At 34.9% G+C, this 16,562-nt stretch overlaps 1 protein-coding gene across 29 annotated transcripts in view; it reads right to left on the bottom strand.

The window, feature by feature from the left end:
• PTPRD (protein tyrosine phosphatase receptor type D) overlaps positions 1 to 16,562 on the bottom strand; it is a 1,402,037-nt gene that overhangs the window by 12,445 nt on the left and 1,373,030 nt on the right. For all 29 annotated transcript variants that reach the window (XR_014576765.1, XR_014576766.1, XR_014576767.1 and 26 more), the window contains 5 exons: positions 10,131 to 10,416; positions 9,436 to 9,614; positions 7,993 to 8,119; positions 6,920 to 7,045; positions 1,979 to 2,133 (listed from right to left, as the gene is read on the bottom strand). Coding sequence is in view for 10 of the 29 variants with exons in the window: in XM_083817752.1 (XP_083673878.1) it covers positions 1,979 to 2,133; positions 6,920 to 7,045; positions 7,993 to 8,119; positions 9,436 to 9,614; positions 10,131 to 10,416 (873 nt within the window). In the remaining 19 variants the exon portion in view is untranslated. The remainder of the gene's footprint in view (positions 1 to 1,978; positions 2,134 to 6,919; positions 7,046 to 7,992; positions 8,120 to 9,435; positions 9,615 to 10,130; positions 10,417 to 16,562) is intronic.

Here is a 16,562-nt window from a genome sequence, read left to right as displayed (position 1 = left end):
TCCTTAGCTAAAAGCTTGAATAACTGTAAATGCTTAAGATTGCTTCAGACGAAAATTTTGCTTCAAGGTGAACAGTCTTTTGCTATTTTAACTAATTTTTAATAAACTGACTTATGACTTTAGAAATTTTACATAGTAACACACTGTTGCCAGAACAGGGTTTTCTGTGTAATACAGAAAGCAAACTTGCAAATAATGCGTAAAGTGGGATGGAAACTACATGGAAGTGACACTAGGGGCATTTATTTGAAGAATTTCTAGAGCAGAAATTCTTAAAAATTACTCACGGTACAAACTGGAGTCATCTTTAAAATAATTCCATATGGACTAGGAAACTGGAGGATCTTATATATCATGAAATAAGCAAATAAACTTACTAATTTGCCAAGGATATTTATTATTTATGCAAGTTGACTAGCATTTATAAGGATGATTAGCATTACTGATATCTAAACTGTCATGATGATGATGATAATAAATTTAAAGACAAAACCATGATGAATTATATTGGATTTGACTTTGTTTCTATCTAAGCCAAGGGTAGAAATCTCCATAATTTCAGCATGAAAGATCACACTTATTTGGAAGTGCTGAATAACCTACTGCATGTAGTTTATCAGTTCAGTTATGAGTTGACAAATTTGTGTGGTACAAAGAACAGAGAACATCGTCAATTCGCTTTCTTATGTATGTCGGCATACAGGCATAAATATTGATTAATACTTCTCTGCTCCCAAAAGTCATTTCTGTCAGGAGGAATAAGTTTCATTCCTATCAGGGCTGTCCATCTTCCTTTGCCATTTGAATCCCAGACTCTGCTCTGAAATGTTGTTTTTCTCCTTTGTAGGCCAAAAAACGTATTAGGCACACAGAAAAAGTAGGATTGAAGTTGTTGAGTATATTTAATATATTAGTCTAACAGATTAGGGAGCATAAGGATGCATAGGGGAACATAGGGGAGCATATGTACTCTGTTAAAGCACATAAGTAACTTTTGGTTGCTGCTGGCTTTGGAAGAACAAGAATTTCTCTCACCCTTTACATTCATATGCTCATATGCTCATTCATATGCTCAACTTGGTCATTTTGTCTTCATGCTACTATTGATGCATTACTTGGCTTGCAGAAAGGATTTGGAACCTATATCAGCATTTTCCGTCTCTGTTATATAAATAATATTTCATCTACCAAAAATATAACTTAATGTTGCAAAATGAGTATCTAAAATCTAATGGAATTTATAGAAAACAATTTATTAAATAACAGATAAAAGGTAAAGATAATATTTTTGGCCATCTGCTACATACTTTAGAATACTTTGGAAAAAAAATACGCAAGAGTATTAAAAAAGACCACTCTGGATTATTCCTACATACCCTCCAAGCTGTTTTCATCTGTGTATTAGCTGTAAAGGTATTAAGGGAACTCATCACATGAAAAAATGGGCATTATATTCTGAAATTCAAATTCCCCAGTCTAAACCTCAATGTTTTTCTAACTGTTCCACTCACTTTCCTGAGGTAGCTACCATTTTTGTCTGGCTCTTCTTGGTTGCTATTAGACAGCAACATATAAGCAACCATCTTGTTTACAACTAATAATTCCTACCAATGTAACAGCCTCACTTTTAATTACAAGCAGAAAAAAGTATTAAACATAGCAGCATGTGATAAGGCCCTTTCTACTGCTTTTTGGGTGTAGCATTGATGATATTGTTTTTATCTTGAATAAGAGACAATTTTAAAGGAAGCAAAATATCTCTCTTCTACGTATTTCAGAAGATCCTCGTCTGTATGAATGGGATTATACCACAAAACAGTTCACAGTTTGTAAAGCAATCCTATGTTTTCCTATTTTGGTATTCTCTTTGATTGCCTTTCTGATAGTTCAGCTATGGAATTCCACTTATATATACACTATATATTTAAAAAAAAATAAAAAAAATCTGCATAATTGTTTTGAGGCTTTGTTTACTTACCTGCAGTGAACAGAGATTGGTCCATCCTGACCAAACTGCTCCTTTGTTTTATGCACTTGGCCTATGAAGTCAATAAATCCTTCTCCAGACTTTGGCACTCCTTGTTCTGGCCAGTCTGTGAACTGGAACTGCCTCACTGTTCGGGACTGGCCATCCTTAAACAAAAGACACAAACAATATATTCCCAAAGAGTGTCCCAGTGACTACAAGCCAGCCAGCCAACAACCAGAAAGACCGTCATGGAGAAAAGGACATAAGAACATGAGGGCATGGGGGGAGATAGGGCAAGGGGGGCAGAGGAGGGAAGTAGCCATGATCACATTTACGAAGACTCCTTCAGTCACAGTACTTACTGGTGCTTTTGGACACAATGGCACAAAAGTGCATTTTCATTAACTACAACATTGTACAGATTTCTTTCTGCACTGGATATGACAGTTGTCTGATATTTTGCTTGTGCAAATGTTTGAAGCTGAAGATGTAACAATCTCACCAGCTTATATGATTGATTTGAATCCTTTTGACCGCAAATTTCTTCTAACATAAAACAGGTAGAATAAGGCCTTTCATTCTGCCCCTCTGTTTGATAAGGAATATATTCTACTGCGTGGCAGGAATATCTTCACTGATAAGACTTGTTTAGTCATTGTCTTATTTGCAGAGGATATCTTTAATAGCACCGTGTTTTTTGTGAGGCATACATTTAACTGGAAGAAGAGGCTCAACAAGTCATTTTCAAAAAGTCATTTTTTTAACAAATAATAAACATCCTTTCAATCACTGTAACTGCATTCACTAATTGCTCAGAGCCAGTAAAAATCTAGAGAAAAAAAAAAAGGCTTCATCTCTAAAAACAAGTCAGCTGAAGCTGTTCATTTCTTTTCGTTAGGAATACTAACAGGATTACTGAATTATTTTATTAATTACTGAATTATTATTATTTATTATTTTTATATTTTATATCAATAACTTATTATTATTGTTAAATATATAATATACAGTATATAATAATAATATAAATTATTAAAATTATTATCTATTAAAAATGTTTACTGAATTTTATTTCTAGTAAAGTTCAGAAACAATAAACAAAAAAAAACTATGAAAAAATAAACAAAAAAAAATGACATTTTGTTAATCCTGACTTCTCTCATAATGACTTCTGCAATACTATTTTCCCTCAAAATGACATAACGAAATTGCATCTTTCCAACAGATATAGGCACATGATATTAATTAATCAAGAAGATAAAGCAGTAGGTTGATTCCCTCCCAAATGACTTCCCATTCCCCCGGCGTAAAGCAACAAAAAACTTAAGTCTGACTTGCTTGCAACTTCTCAGCCGAGGAGATGGAAACTGTTTGGTGATTTCTGACACTCATGCGAATTAGCCTAGAACAACAGTAACTTTTTAGGGGGTTGAAAGGGTAAGAAATGTGCTGCTTTACTTAAGCCTAGGATGTCACTGGAAAGACCACAAAATTCTATTTCTGAAATAGATTTGATGGCAAGTATTTGTATGTCAATCGTGTCTAAATAACTGTATTGGTATATGTTTTGTGATAGTAATAACTCAGTAGTCTGGTGCAAGTCTGTGAAAACGGTTCTCATTTAGTTTCAACAGCAGTAACTTCTGTTATTTAATGCTATTTAATGAGCACAGAAGTAAAGTCAGTTAGTCTGACGTTAGACTAGCACTAAAGCATATTGGGAACTGATCTGTAATTTTTTAGTTCCCTCTGCTACTGACATTATAACGAGTGATACTTTCTTTAATGTAATGCTTGCCAATAGCAGTCCAAATACAAATGCCAAATTTAATTAAATCTTTACTTTCAAATATTGTCACAGTTAGCACACACAGGGCAAGAAGTATTAGTTATCAACAAATGAACTTTCAGATCCCTGTGTGAAGCACAGAGCTTTTAATATGAGTTGACTGGCTGATCATTTGGATTTCTTCATGATCCTCACAGGGGATATTCAATTGTCTTTTGATGAGGCTGTAGAATTTATAATACTTTCTTGCAGTCATCACTAATAGTTCAGCGTTAAATGAGACTGCCCCAACATATTGACCTTTGGAGTTTACAGAGAAAGTGAGTATAAAGCAGCAGAATCAGTAGATTGAAACACTTACAGAGGTCAATTTCACCTTACAAAAATTCACAGCTCAGTTCCAGAAATAACAGGTAGTTCCACACCAAACACTTGCTGCTGTACCTACAAAGGCAGTGTGCTCCTTTGTTGTCCCTGTGGAATAATTGGCCAACTCAGCTCTTCCAGAGCACTGATGGTATTCTAACAGTACAGATGGTCTTGGAGATAAGAGAGTTACAACCACTGCAATAGTTACTGTCCTCTGATTACAACAATTCAGTTAGATGGTCTAAATTACTGGGTGTGACACTAATAGACTAACTAGACGAAAACTATAACATACATTTTGGCAAGTAGTCCTTACTGTTTGCAGTAAATTTGTAGGGAGCTATAGTTTCTTAGTGCATCCAGAAAATTTAAGATGGCCCTTTAAGCTTAAGAGGGAGTTATTTAACAAAATTGGGACCATTAACACACAGAATTATTATTATTACTTTTTAATTTGAGAAGCAGTAATATGTGATTGCAAAATGGCACAAAAGAACTGTCAAGATGCACACGTGGTTGGCACTTTTAAAAAGAGGCATATTAAAAGTCAGATCAAGAAAACTGTTTCTGGCAAATTAATCACAGAATCACAGAATTGAAGGGGTTGGAAGGGACCTTGAAAGATCATAGGGTCCAACTCCCCTGCCAAAGCAGGTTCCTTAGAGGAGGCTGCTCACTTAGGTGTCCAGATGGGTCTTGAATATCTCCAGAGAAGGAGACTCCACAACCTCCCTGGGCAGCCTGTTCCAGTGCTCTGTCACCCTCACTGTGAAGAAGTTCTTTCTCACATTGGTGCAGAACTTCCTGTGCTCTATCTTGTGGCCATTACCCCTTGTCCTATCCCCACACACCACTGAAAAGAGGTGGGCCAAATCCCTGTCTCCCACACCTCAGGTATTTATACACATTGATGAGATCCCCTCTCAGTCTTCCTTTCTCCAGGCTGAACAGGCCCGGGTCTCTATGAGCCTTTCCTCATAGGGAAGATGCTCCAGGCCCCGTATCATCTTTGTGGCCTTCCGCTGGACTCTTTCCAGGAGATCCCTGTCTTTTTTGTACCGGGGAGCCCAGAACTGGACACAGTATTCCAGGTGAGGCCTGACCAGGGCAGAGTAGAGGGGGAGGATCACCTCCCTTGACCTGATGGCCACTCTCCTTTTTATGAACGCCAGGATCCCGTTGGCCTTCTTGGCCACCAGGGCACACTGCTGGTCATGGTCAACCTGTCATCCACCAGGACCCCCAGGTCCTTCTCCTCAGAGCTCCTCTTCAGCAGGTTGTCCCCCACCCTGTACTGATACGTGCAGTTGTTCCTTCCCAGGCGCAGGACTCTACACTTGCTCTTATTAAACCTCATTTGGTTTCTTCAAATTAAGCTATTTAACCCTTTCAGACTTTTTATTGGTTTGCTAGATGTAAGTATACAGACTCTTACAACTATCATAGTTTATTATAAACTGCAGAATGAACTTTTTGGACATATGTACACTTTTTGAACACTTTCAACTACATCTGTGGCTTTTTGTTATAATTGTTATTCTCTGATCTGAGCTAGGTAAACTATGTCACATAAGACATTTTTCATCTTGAGAGGGAACAGACATTTAATAGACAATCTGCAAAGACTATCAGCACAGTTCTGGTGAAATTAGCTTTGACTGTCTACACTTTTAAGTGTGGTTAAAAAATGATGTTAGGAGCCTGTTCTCCAATTCTGTTAGGCATAAAAAGTTAGAGAAGTTATCATTCATTTGTTCCTTACTAGATTACAAATAGAATGAAAATTAGATTCAAAGGGTATTTGCAATTAGTTTTCATAAACACACACTTAAGTCTCATTTGCTAAATTAAAATGTTGGTATGTTGACTTAGATAGTGACAATACAGTCTAGTTAACTATCAGTAGTACCTAATTTTACTGGAAACTTATATTAAAAGCAGCACTCCAGCTAACCACGAGAAAGTCTGATATTTTGGAGGTTGACTGGCAACTCTGAGTAATCATCCGTGTTGTTCCTGGACAGTACAACCTGCTATTTTGCTTGAACAAACAGTATACTAGAGTGCTTAAAGAAATGAAGGATGCCAGTAACTTTTTCCTGCCATGCAGAGTGAAGTGCTAGAAATCAAAAGTTTGAGAAATGCCAAATATATATTTGAAGTTTATGTACATTTAATCTTATATTCATGCTCAGTTTCAGACTCCGGAATTCAGATAAAAAACACAGTATGAAAATAAAGATGCTAGGGTCACAGCTGCATGCATCCACTCTGCAGATATACAACACTGCTGAAAATAAGCTATGCCAAAAATCAAATTATAACGTGTAAAGCTTGTCAAGCTTTTCTTACAAATGCTATTTACTCTGCAGTTTTTAAATCTCACTGTATTAACCTTCACACTCACTCAATGTATTTACAGCTGCAAGTGACAAAAATTCCCCCAAAAACGATCAAGGGGGAAATGAGGAGAAAGGGAAAATGGCCTTCAAATCATCTAATGCATTTCAATACAAACAGCTATTCAGAACATCACAAAGTTGTGCTGCCCAGATGTTAGATCTGAATGAAATTGATTGTTCTTAAATAAAGATGTTATTCATTTAACAACTTAAATAAATACACAGTATATTTAAATAATAACTTAAATTAAACTTCTTTTTTATTGCTTGTAGAAGTACTTCTCTCTCTCTTTTTTTTTTTTTTTTTGAGAGGGAGAGAGAGAGAGAGAGAGGAAGAAATTGAAATTGTCTTTTAAACTTATGTGAAAATGTAATGCTGTTGCAACTTACCCTTGCATCTGTAACCTTGAATTCTCTTAAAATATACTGTGGCATGTTGTACTCTGCCATTGGGTCTACCACAAAATACTGATATCTGGCTGAACGCTCTGCAGGCCAATACTGGTGGCATTTTTCCTACAAAACAGAGAAGCAAAATACATTTCCTATTATTTAACACCACTACCATAAAATGTTTCTCACTCCTGGAAAGTGCCTTTATTGACAGGAACATGAACAGTTCATCATGAACACTAAGATCCACACCTAGAATAGAAAGACGAACCTTCAATATTGCACTGCATAGAGGTTCTCTCTGGTTGCTGTACCTCTGAACTTGTTTATACATCTGCTCAGCTCCATTATTTATCAGTGACAAGAGCTATCCCTCGCCTAATTTTCAATACCAAACGGAATTTAAATCTTGAGGACATCTTTAGTTTTATTCCTTCTTCCCTGCTGAAGAAACTCTCAAGACTCTTTTCATCTCTATATTCACTGTCCTGGATCATCTCTATTCCCCAAATACATGATCTGATTCAGATTTTACTCATCACAAATCAGCTTCATCTTGATGTATTCTTGTCCAGATAGGAAACTGCTCCATTCTTTACATTACCTAAAGCAGCACCTGAATGAGTTTAATACTTCAAACAAGCTGCTGAAACTTCAAAGTCCATCACAAAGAGCACACAGAAAACATTCAACCATTCAGATCTTAAAAATACCGTACTTTCTTTTTACAAAAATCAGATGCTGCAAAAGAGAAGTTTCCAAATGAGAAATCCCCATTATTCAATAGACAGCAATGTTCTCTCTGCTTTCTTTGGAATATCAACATACAAACTGAGTTGTCAAATTTCAGTGTGCCCCACAACAAAATGTTATGTCTAAGTTTATAGACAGCATCACATCTACAGATTACACCTTACACCTGGTGAACATCAATGACACTTATTTCCAGTGGAGAGGGAACTTAAATACTCGGTTATCTTTTGATAACGCCATAACAATGAAACATTTTAGAAAGAAAACATAATAATTATAATGAACAATTGGTAAAGGAATACTATACCAATACTTACTCTGCCCATTTCTCGTAGCTTAGTAAGCATGACCACAATTGTAGAATTATGCTCCCAGAGCATTCTCCAGAAATCTTCAGTGGTTTCTGCCAATGGACCCTGTGTAGCTATGTAAGCTTTTTGTTGTCTGTTGTAAAAATAAATAAATAAATAAATATTTTAATCGAAAAAGTGAATTGATACTCATGTTTCTGTTTATATGTAAACATTATATAGAGGAAAACATATACTATTAATAATAAGCATATTAAAACCTTATTATGGTTGTTTAATCAAACTATGGCTTTATTTTTGGAACTTTGTGAAGGAAATTACTCTGTTAATATTATGATGTATGTCTTTATTTTTATTATTTAAATTTTAATGCAACTGTAATAGATCAATTTTGTGTGCTGTAAAAAGCACTTAAGAAGCATTTAGTTGTGCTGCTTCATTTTGTAGAAGTAACTGTCGTACAATCTATTAAGTTTAGGAATGATAGCATCAAGCTCTTTCTTTATTAATGCCTCCTCAACAGTCTGATGCCTCCAACAAAAGTAATGAAGGAAGAAAATTCAGGAATGAAGTACACTGCATTTCCAGGCCTTAAACTCCTGCTAGAGGAAATTACCACCTAGCTATTAAAAGTTCTGCATCAGGAACTTTATAAAGACGATGACCAGTTATGTTGTTCTTGCCTGGTTCAGTCAACAGAAAACAGAAATAGTATCTAGTTGATGCTAGAAATGAAAACTGGTTTCAGTTAAGTGCAGAGGTTCATAAAATGCTCTCTGTGAATACAAATACTCAGGTACATCTAAATTGCCTTAGGGAAATAGCACTGCTGCTCCTTCATGACTTTTCTTATGAGCTGCATAAGTCAGTGTTGTTAAGTCTTGTCATGAAGATGGTAGTGGACTACACAACTATATATATATATGTATATATAAACAATAAAATAATTAATAATAATAATAATAATAATAATAATTTATATATAGATAAATATACACAAATTTATGTATAAAATGATGGGTCTCATCATAATCAGTGCTCCAATATCATAGGTTTTCACCTTGACACAGGGAGTTTATCTCCTGGATGTTATTTCTATTGGTCTTTTTTAGAAACATATTTAGTAGAATAGCCCTGAAGAAATAGATGTTTCAGATCATGAAAGTGCCTAAACCCTCATATAAACATACTGAGGGTTCTCAATTGTTTAAAGACAAGTAAAAGTATAACGTTAAGACTCCATGCCACTTACACAATTTTCCTGTATTGTATGGGTGAAAATCTAAAACCCTTAATAATATTTAAACAAGCAAACAAAAACCAAACAGGACATGTACAGATAACAAAAAGTACTAAATTTCAGTAGTATTTTTTGCTATTTTTAGTATTAATACATATGCAATTTTGTAAACTTTTAAAGCAGTCCACATGAGAACACAACATTAATACCTGTATCCATCAATGAAACTGGCATTAATATAATCAGAGCCTTCTACTCCTCGGATTGGCTGCAAGCATACCCTTGTAGACTCATATGGCATAATATTGACGAGGCGATTCTTGAATTTATTACAAGGAAGATTGGCACTGATGAATCTTGAAGTATGAGCCTTAGAGCTAGCAAGACGCTGTTGAAAATAAATAAAATAATTAAGACCAGGTATAATGAAAACTAATGTCATTATCAGATCTGATAATCTCTTCTCATTATCCATTAACAAATCATTTCAATGTCAGATGTTTACATTCCCATATTCTGTTGCATTAAGATATTTACTTTCCCATATTCCATTGCATTAACTAAATATTTGTAAAGTTTCTTTTAACACCTTATAAAAATTGAATACCTGGTATATTAATGCATGTGGACAAATTTGATTTTTACACTATTACGCTAACACACATTTCAAGCTATTCAAATGATAAAGAAACAGCAGGGTTAAAACACCCTTGTCAAACAATTCTTGTCTGGAGACTAACAGAAGATAAATTTTTGCATTTTACAAAGGACCATCTTCCAAATTTAAGATTTTAGCTTGATGTTATCTTAGCTTTTGATTACTGGAAACAACTGGTGGAGGACATAGCAGCATTAAGTGTTACACAATTTGATGTTGGTTCCCCACAACATAAAATTCCAGTACCTTAAATTCCAGCTCCATTCCTGTGACATTCTCTCCTGTTTCTATCTGTGTCAGCTTCTGAATATATGCATACAGGTTTCTGGCTGGCACTTCGGTATTTCCACATGTCACTGCTTCCAGCAGTGCATCGTGGATAAAGATGTATTGGTCCTCAGTTTGAACCATGTAATTCCTCTGCGCTCTCATTAGAGTTACGTGGCCATAAATATCTACAGTCTTTTCATGCTTTATTCTCTCTAACATCGCATCTATTACAATGAAACAGCCAGTCCTGCCGACTCCAGCACTAAAAGAAATGAACACAGGAGGAAAAACATGAAGGACTATTTCATGCATTGTGCTTGTTTTTATGGCATTCAAGTTTTAAAATTTCATAACAGTGATTTGAACAGAATATTTGAGCAGAACATTTTTCTGCATATGAACACTAGCTTTTATGAAAGAGGTCGGTGCCATGAAATATATGAAGTTCTTTAACTCCCATTACAAGCAATTGAGACTGTAGAATGATTTAGCATAAGGTCCTTGCATCTTGCAATTTCAGGCTTGACTGTGATAGAAATAAAACACATTGGAACATGTTTTAGAAATGTATGTTCTTAACAATGAAATTTACTGGAGCTGATGAACACTCTAAGAATTCAGCCTTTCCTGTAGTATCATTTGCAATTCATTATACATCCTGTTGCTATCCTGTTTACTGATATGAATGTATTGGCAAACAACAATGTTACACCAGATGAGTCTTCCATATTTCTTGTTGTGCTTTGAAGGTAAACTTTATATCACTCCTCCAACTTTGTCAATGGGGCTTCCATTAACACAGTTTGGTCTTCTCTTTCATCAAGTCAGGCAATGACATTATTCTTTGTGAAGCAGAGTGATGCTTGTTTAGCTACGCTAGCTGTAGGCTGGGAAAATTCTCATCTGGCTACTTCAATGTTGGGCTTGCATGTCTAGAAACATGTACAAAAGATTTGGACTGTACCTCATATTATTTCAACATTATTTCATATTTCAAAGGACAGATCATAAAAGGACTAAAATATGCTTAATGAAAAAGCTTTACATCACAGCACTGAAGTAATGTCCAAGCTGGGTATTCATCTCCAGGCAAAGTTAGTACCTGCTCAGAGATTCTGAGTTAAGTCAGTTTGGGAAGGAGCTGTAAGTGACTTACACACATCCTATTGAGAACAAAGAAACTTCTCTGCACAGCAAGTGGTTCCTGAGGAACATCTCTGAGCTAGAAAGTTGCTTTCCCCACTTTGGTGGGACTTGATGGTAAATGAGAAAGATATGGGCCAGTTACTGTGATTTTGGCACAGGAATTAACTTTGATCAGGAAATATTCAGCTGGATCCAAGAGAATTAAGCCTGTCTTAGTAACAGGCCTACTTAATAGCAATTTATTTTTATGATATCTGCTGTCAAACCTGTCAGACTGTCAAGGATTTTCACTCATTCACTCCTTATTTAAATGGATATGTCTACCTATATGTATACGGATAGGTTATCTTCAAAAACGTCTGAGGTCGTTATTGAATCAGGACACGAAAAACAGACATACAGTTCTTACCTTAATGTGACTAATATTAATTATATTTGATCATTCATTACACATTTACATAACATAACAGGAATTACGTAGAAGAATATGAAAAAGAATATAAAATACACAAGACCAGAAAATATACTGAAAATGTAAATAGGAAATTTAAGTGCTAAATAGAGACAAATTTCCTAAAATCTCTAGAGGAATTATTTTAATGGAGATATCTGGACATCAAATAAACTGCATCAAATCTTTGAATGGATGACAATTGTTTTGCAGCCAAGTACATGATTGAATTCTATGATGTTTTGTTTAAACTTTTTGCATACACATAGCTATATAAAATACAAGTGCAAAGTAGAATGTATACCATTTTTGTATCCAGGATCACACCAATTCTGTGACAATGAATACTAGTTCCTGGCCTTCTAAATATTTAATTCTTTTCAGTTAGTGATGTTAAATGTAGAGTGTAGTATACTAAGCAACAGTTCATAAACTCTCTAGACAGTCGTATTGTCTAAGTTAAAGATATTTAACACCATAAACTACTTTTTTTTTTTTTTTTTTTTTGTAAAAACAGATAAAAATGATAATACTCCAGCTTCTACAGGTCAAGATAACAAGGATCTTCTCGCAGTTCCTATAGTTTTAGGAAATGTTAAATATTGTAAGTCTGTCCTGAAATCAATAATTAAGGGTAAACCTTTATTTCTTTCTGGACATTCAAAGAATCTGTGCCAGTCAGTTGGTAAACCAGTTGTATTTACTTATAAAAAAAAAAAATCAAAGAGAAAGACAGAGAAGATGTTTTAGTCTCGTATGAGCTAAGTCTTGTTTCTAAGATTCCTTATTTATATACTGTTAATCATTTATTCTTGCCACCAGTTACTGTCCGCAGAAGCAGACCCCCTTGAAACAGCTGAGGGTTTCTTCTAACAGACCGAACACATCAATCTCAACTTTCTTAGATGCCACTCTGACAAGAATTAATCAATATTCTGAGCTCAAGAAAACTTACAAGTCAATGATTTTGATCAATGGGAGTTGGAGAGAAAGAAAATATACAGGCAAGTGAAACAATGATTCTCCTAGCTAAATGACTTCCTTTACCCTGTATAACAAAAGCTCTGCATTCTAGAGAACTTTAGTGACCTTTTAGTTGGTAATAATCATAGCGAAATACTACCCAGACTGTCTCACTATTGTTTTTTGTTTACTTTGGATTGCAAAGAAGCACACATTTGCAAGTTGTGTTGGTTTATATAAAGTTTTAACCAATCTCTAGAAACTGACTATACAGACTGAATTTGCATTTCAGTGAAACATTCTGTGCTTTCATATTTCTTATGAGAGCATTTATTGCACTAATTTTCAGTGTAGAAATGGCAGCGAAAACAACATGCAATTTTTAAAGATATGCACAGTCACACTTTTTTCTGTAAGTGCAAAAAGAACAGTTTCATAAAACAGTATAGCTAATAGGAAGGACTATTAATATAAATGCTCAACTATCATTACCTATTTCATACACCTGTGCATTCAGTTCTTATGATCCAAACAAGTGCTGGCTAAGTGATAAATAAGGTTTGCAGATATTCTCAGTAGTTTAGAATGTTTCTCTTACCTATCACACATTAATAAGTTAAAGTCTAAGCATCATGTTTATAACTCGATATGTCATCTTTCAGAACAAAAATTAAAAGTTTTGCTGGCACCTTGTATTGTGTTTACATGGCAAGGTTTTCATAGCAGGGGGGCTGCAGGGATGGCCTCTCTGAGAAGAGTCCAGCAGCTTCCCCATGTCAGATGAGGGAAGGGGGCGGGTGGGGATCACTTTTAGTTTGTTTTTGGTTTCTCACTGCTCTGTCTTGTTAGTAATAGGTAATAAATTACCTTAATTTCCCTATGATGAGTCTGTTTTGCCTGTGGTGAAAATTGGTGAGTGATTCCCCCTGTCCTTATGTCAACAGTTGAGCCCTTCTCATCTAGTTTTCTCCCTCTTTCCCTTTGAGGAGGGGGGAGTGAGAGAGTGGTTGTGGTGGAACTCAGCTGTTCAGCTGAGTAAAACCACCACATATCTACAGACCATGACTACAGAATTTCAATCCAATTAAAAGTTTACACTTTCATCTGGAATGAACAGCTTTTATTTCTTTTTTTTTTTTTCCATATCTTGTATTGTCATTTATATACTTATTCTTCTCATAGGCAGACTGAGAGAGCAATAGATATTAACATACTGTATCAGAGTAGATATTTGCTAGTTTGCAGATGATGACACCAGACCAAAAAACATTACTGTACTCTGATGTCTTTGTGATAAGGATGGAAGACCCGGCATACTACGTTTATTATTTCATTTGGCTCCACCAGGCTCCTGACACACTCCTCCATGGAGTGTTTCAGCAAAATAATTTACTACCTTAAGGTGTTCACGACAGTCTAACTCTGTCAGTTGTAAATGGGACAGATCACCCTCCTCAGATTCCACAAAAAGATTGGAACCAATGATATGAACATTTTACTTTCTTTCCTGCCCCCCAAGTTTTCTAACTCAAACTCCAGTAACTTACAATAGCAAGAAACTTATCTTCATTCTAAATCTTATCTAAAGATAAATCTTATTTTTATCTTATTCTCTTTGTTTTCTGCTACCATTCAGACTTCTTAATATGGTACTGTTACACTGCTGGGAAGCCAAGTAGTTTGAATCATTACTGATATGTTACTGGAACATCAATTTGCTAAACTAAATGCTGGGCTCATAGAAAATCAAAACCTATAACAGACCTATAACAGAACGCATTAGAAAACAAACAAACAAGTTTGCTTTTCTTTTTAAAGTAACTGATGAGATGGAAAGATCTAAACATTAAAAAGTAAAAGCTAAACTTTCTATGCCATTACAAGTAAACAATGGCAAAATCTTATATTCCGTCTTAATGAAATGTTACATGAAGCTTTAATCTCTCTTGGATGCTAAATGTGTACTTCATCTTTTTCCCTAATATCATGACTGGCACTGAAACCCTCTCCAAAGTCTTCCATATTTTCCTTTTCTTTGTAAAACAGTCAAAAGATGTATCCCTGTTTAAAATTGTGACCTTGAAACAGACATGTATTTTTATAGTCAGCTGCTTAACTTCACAGCATTAGCAAGGATCTCTCTGTCAGCAAACAACTGCAAACAGCTATACCTTGCATTTCCATAGCGACTGTACAAAGAAAAAGTTTCATGTAACTAGACAGGCAACTGACATTTAAGTTTTACCACAATTATCAATGAGTGATGTTAGTTAAAGATTAAGGAATTAAACACTCTATTTATCAAACAGGGGCTTCCTTAGTTGCCTGATCATATTATTAAAAATTACTGGAAATATTTTGTCAACTAACTAAGTTTCCTCACCAATTATATTTTTTGTCCATATTTTCTTTCACGTCATAATGAATTTCACCATACAAATGAAAGATTATAGTAATGAAAAACAATTAAATTCTCTTTCATCCTGAAGGACTATATTGCATATTGTGGTGATGACAGGATTTTATTTGTGCTTTTTTTCCTTCATGGTTTCAGCAGCCATTAGTCAACTGATAAACCAGCTTTGTTCTATATACTCTGTTGCACTGGTTGCCAAAGACAAAGGCTGACTTTCTTATGCCTTGGGAAGAAATACAGTGTGACAAGATTGCCAACAAACTGAGGCAGCTGGAATTAAAATATATATATATATATTTTGTGAGATTCCAAAGCATATGAAGAAGAAGGAGGTTCTCTCTGCATGCAGAACATCATAATATAGAATATACAGGCCCAATCCTAAACAGGATTGAAGCAATCCATTGAAGTCTGTTATTAACAGACTTTTGTTATATCTTACTGAATTGTACATCCATATCTACATTCTGCTTGAAAAAAAAATAAAAAATATTTTCTGCAAATGATGATAATTCAGCTGATGAGACTAATTTCACAAATTAACTCCACAGTTCTCTACAGGTGTTTTGATTTTCTTGCCCTGTTTACATCTTTTGGTGTTACTGTTGGAATTTTTTACAAAAATAATTACAGTTAGTGGTAGATATTGTTATGTTTACAAGCTGAAAACCTAAGCAATCTATTAAACAGGCAATCCAACTAGGAAATTGTTATTGCTTGAAATGTTATCATTTAAAGTATTACAACATTTGTTTTCAATTTCTAAAAACATGACTGGCTCAGTCTCTTGAGCTGAAACATGCTTAATGTCCTGTGATGCAATACATCTGCAATTCACAAAATGAAAAAATAAGAGGCATAGAGGGGCCATTCCACATTACAGTCACTGTATGGATGTGTTAAAGGTTGGATTTTGTGATTAATTTGTAGCTGTTTAAATGATGACCCTTTACTGATACTTCAGTGATTTGGCAAAGGAAGGCAGTGTAATTGCCAGTATTCATAGGCTATTTAATTGGAAGCAAAGACAGTAAAATATGGACCAAAAATCATTTAGGACATTTTTGACTCATGTCAGTGGAAAAAAAAATGATTGAATATTACAGTTTCATATTGAATGAAGCTTGCATTTATTGACTGAAAGTATATAAAATTGGTTGTGATATGGGAAACGTTTAGAAATGCCCGGATTTTTTTTTTTTTTTGAGGAACTTCACATGATTAATTAGGTTCCAACCCCACATAAATTCTGTAGTAGTTCTGATAAGGGCAATATTTAGATTATTTTCCCCTTCGTCCTGTTAGGAAATTAGGACACAGTTTAAAACCACCCTTCTGTAGAGGAAGCAGCAAAAAAGCTTATGAAACCATTAAGCATCCATTTGAGGGGATAAATCTGGCTGCAAAAACATAAAGGCTTTCTGCAAAGAGG

Source organism: Anser anser (genome assembly GCF_964211835.1).
Source record: "Anser anser genome assembly, chromosome: Z".
Classification (NCBI taxonomy): Eukaryota; Metazoa; Chordata; class Aves; order Anseriformes; family Anatidae; genus Anser; species Anser anser.
The sequence above is the reverse complement of the archived record's forward strand: the minus strand, read 5'-3'. Positions and strand labels throughout refer to the sequence as shown.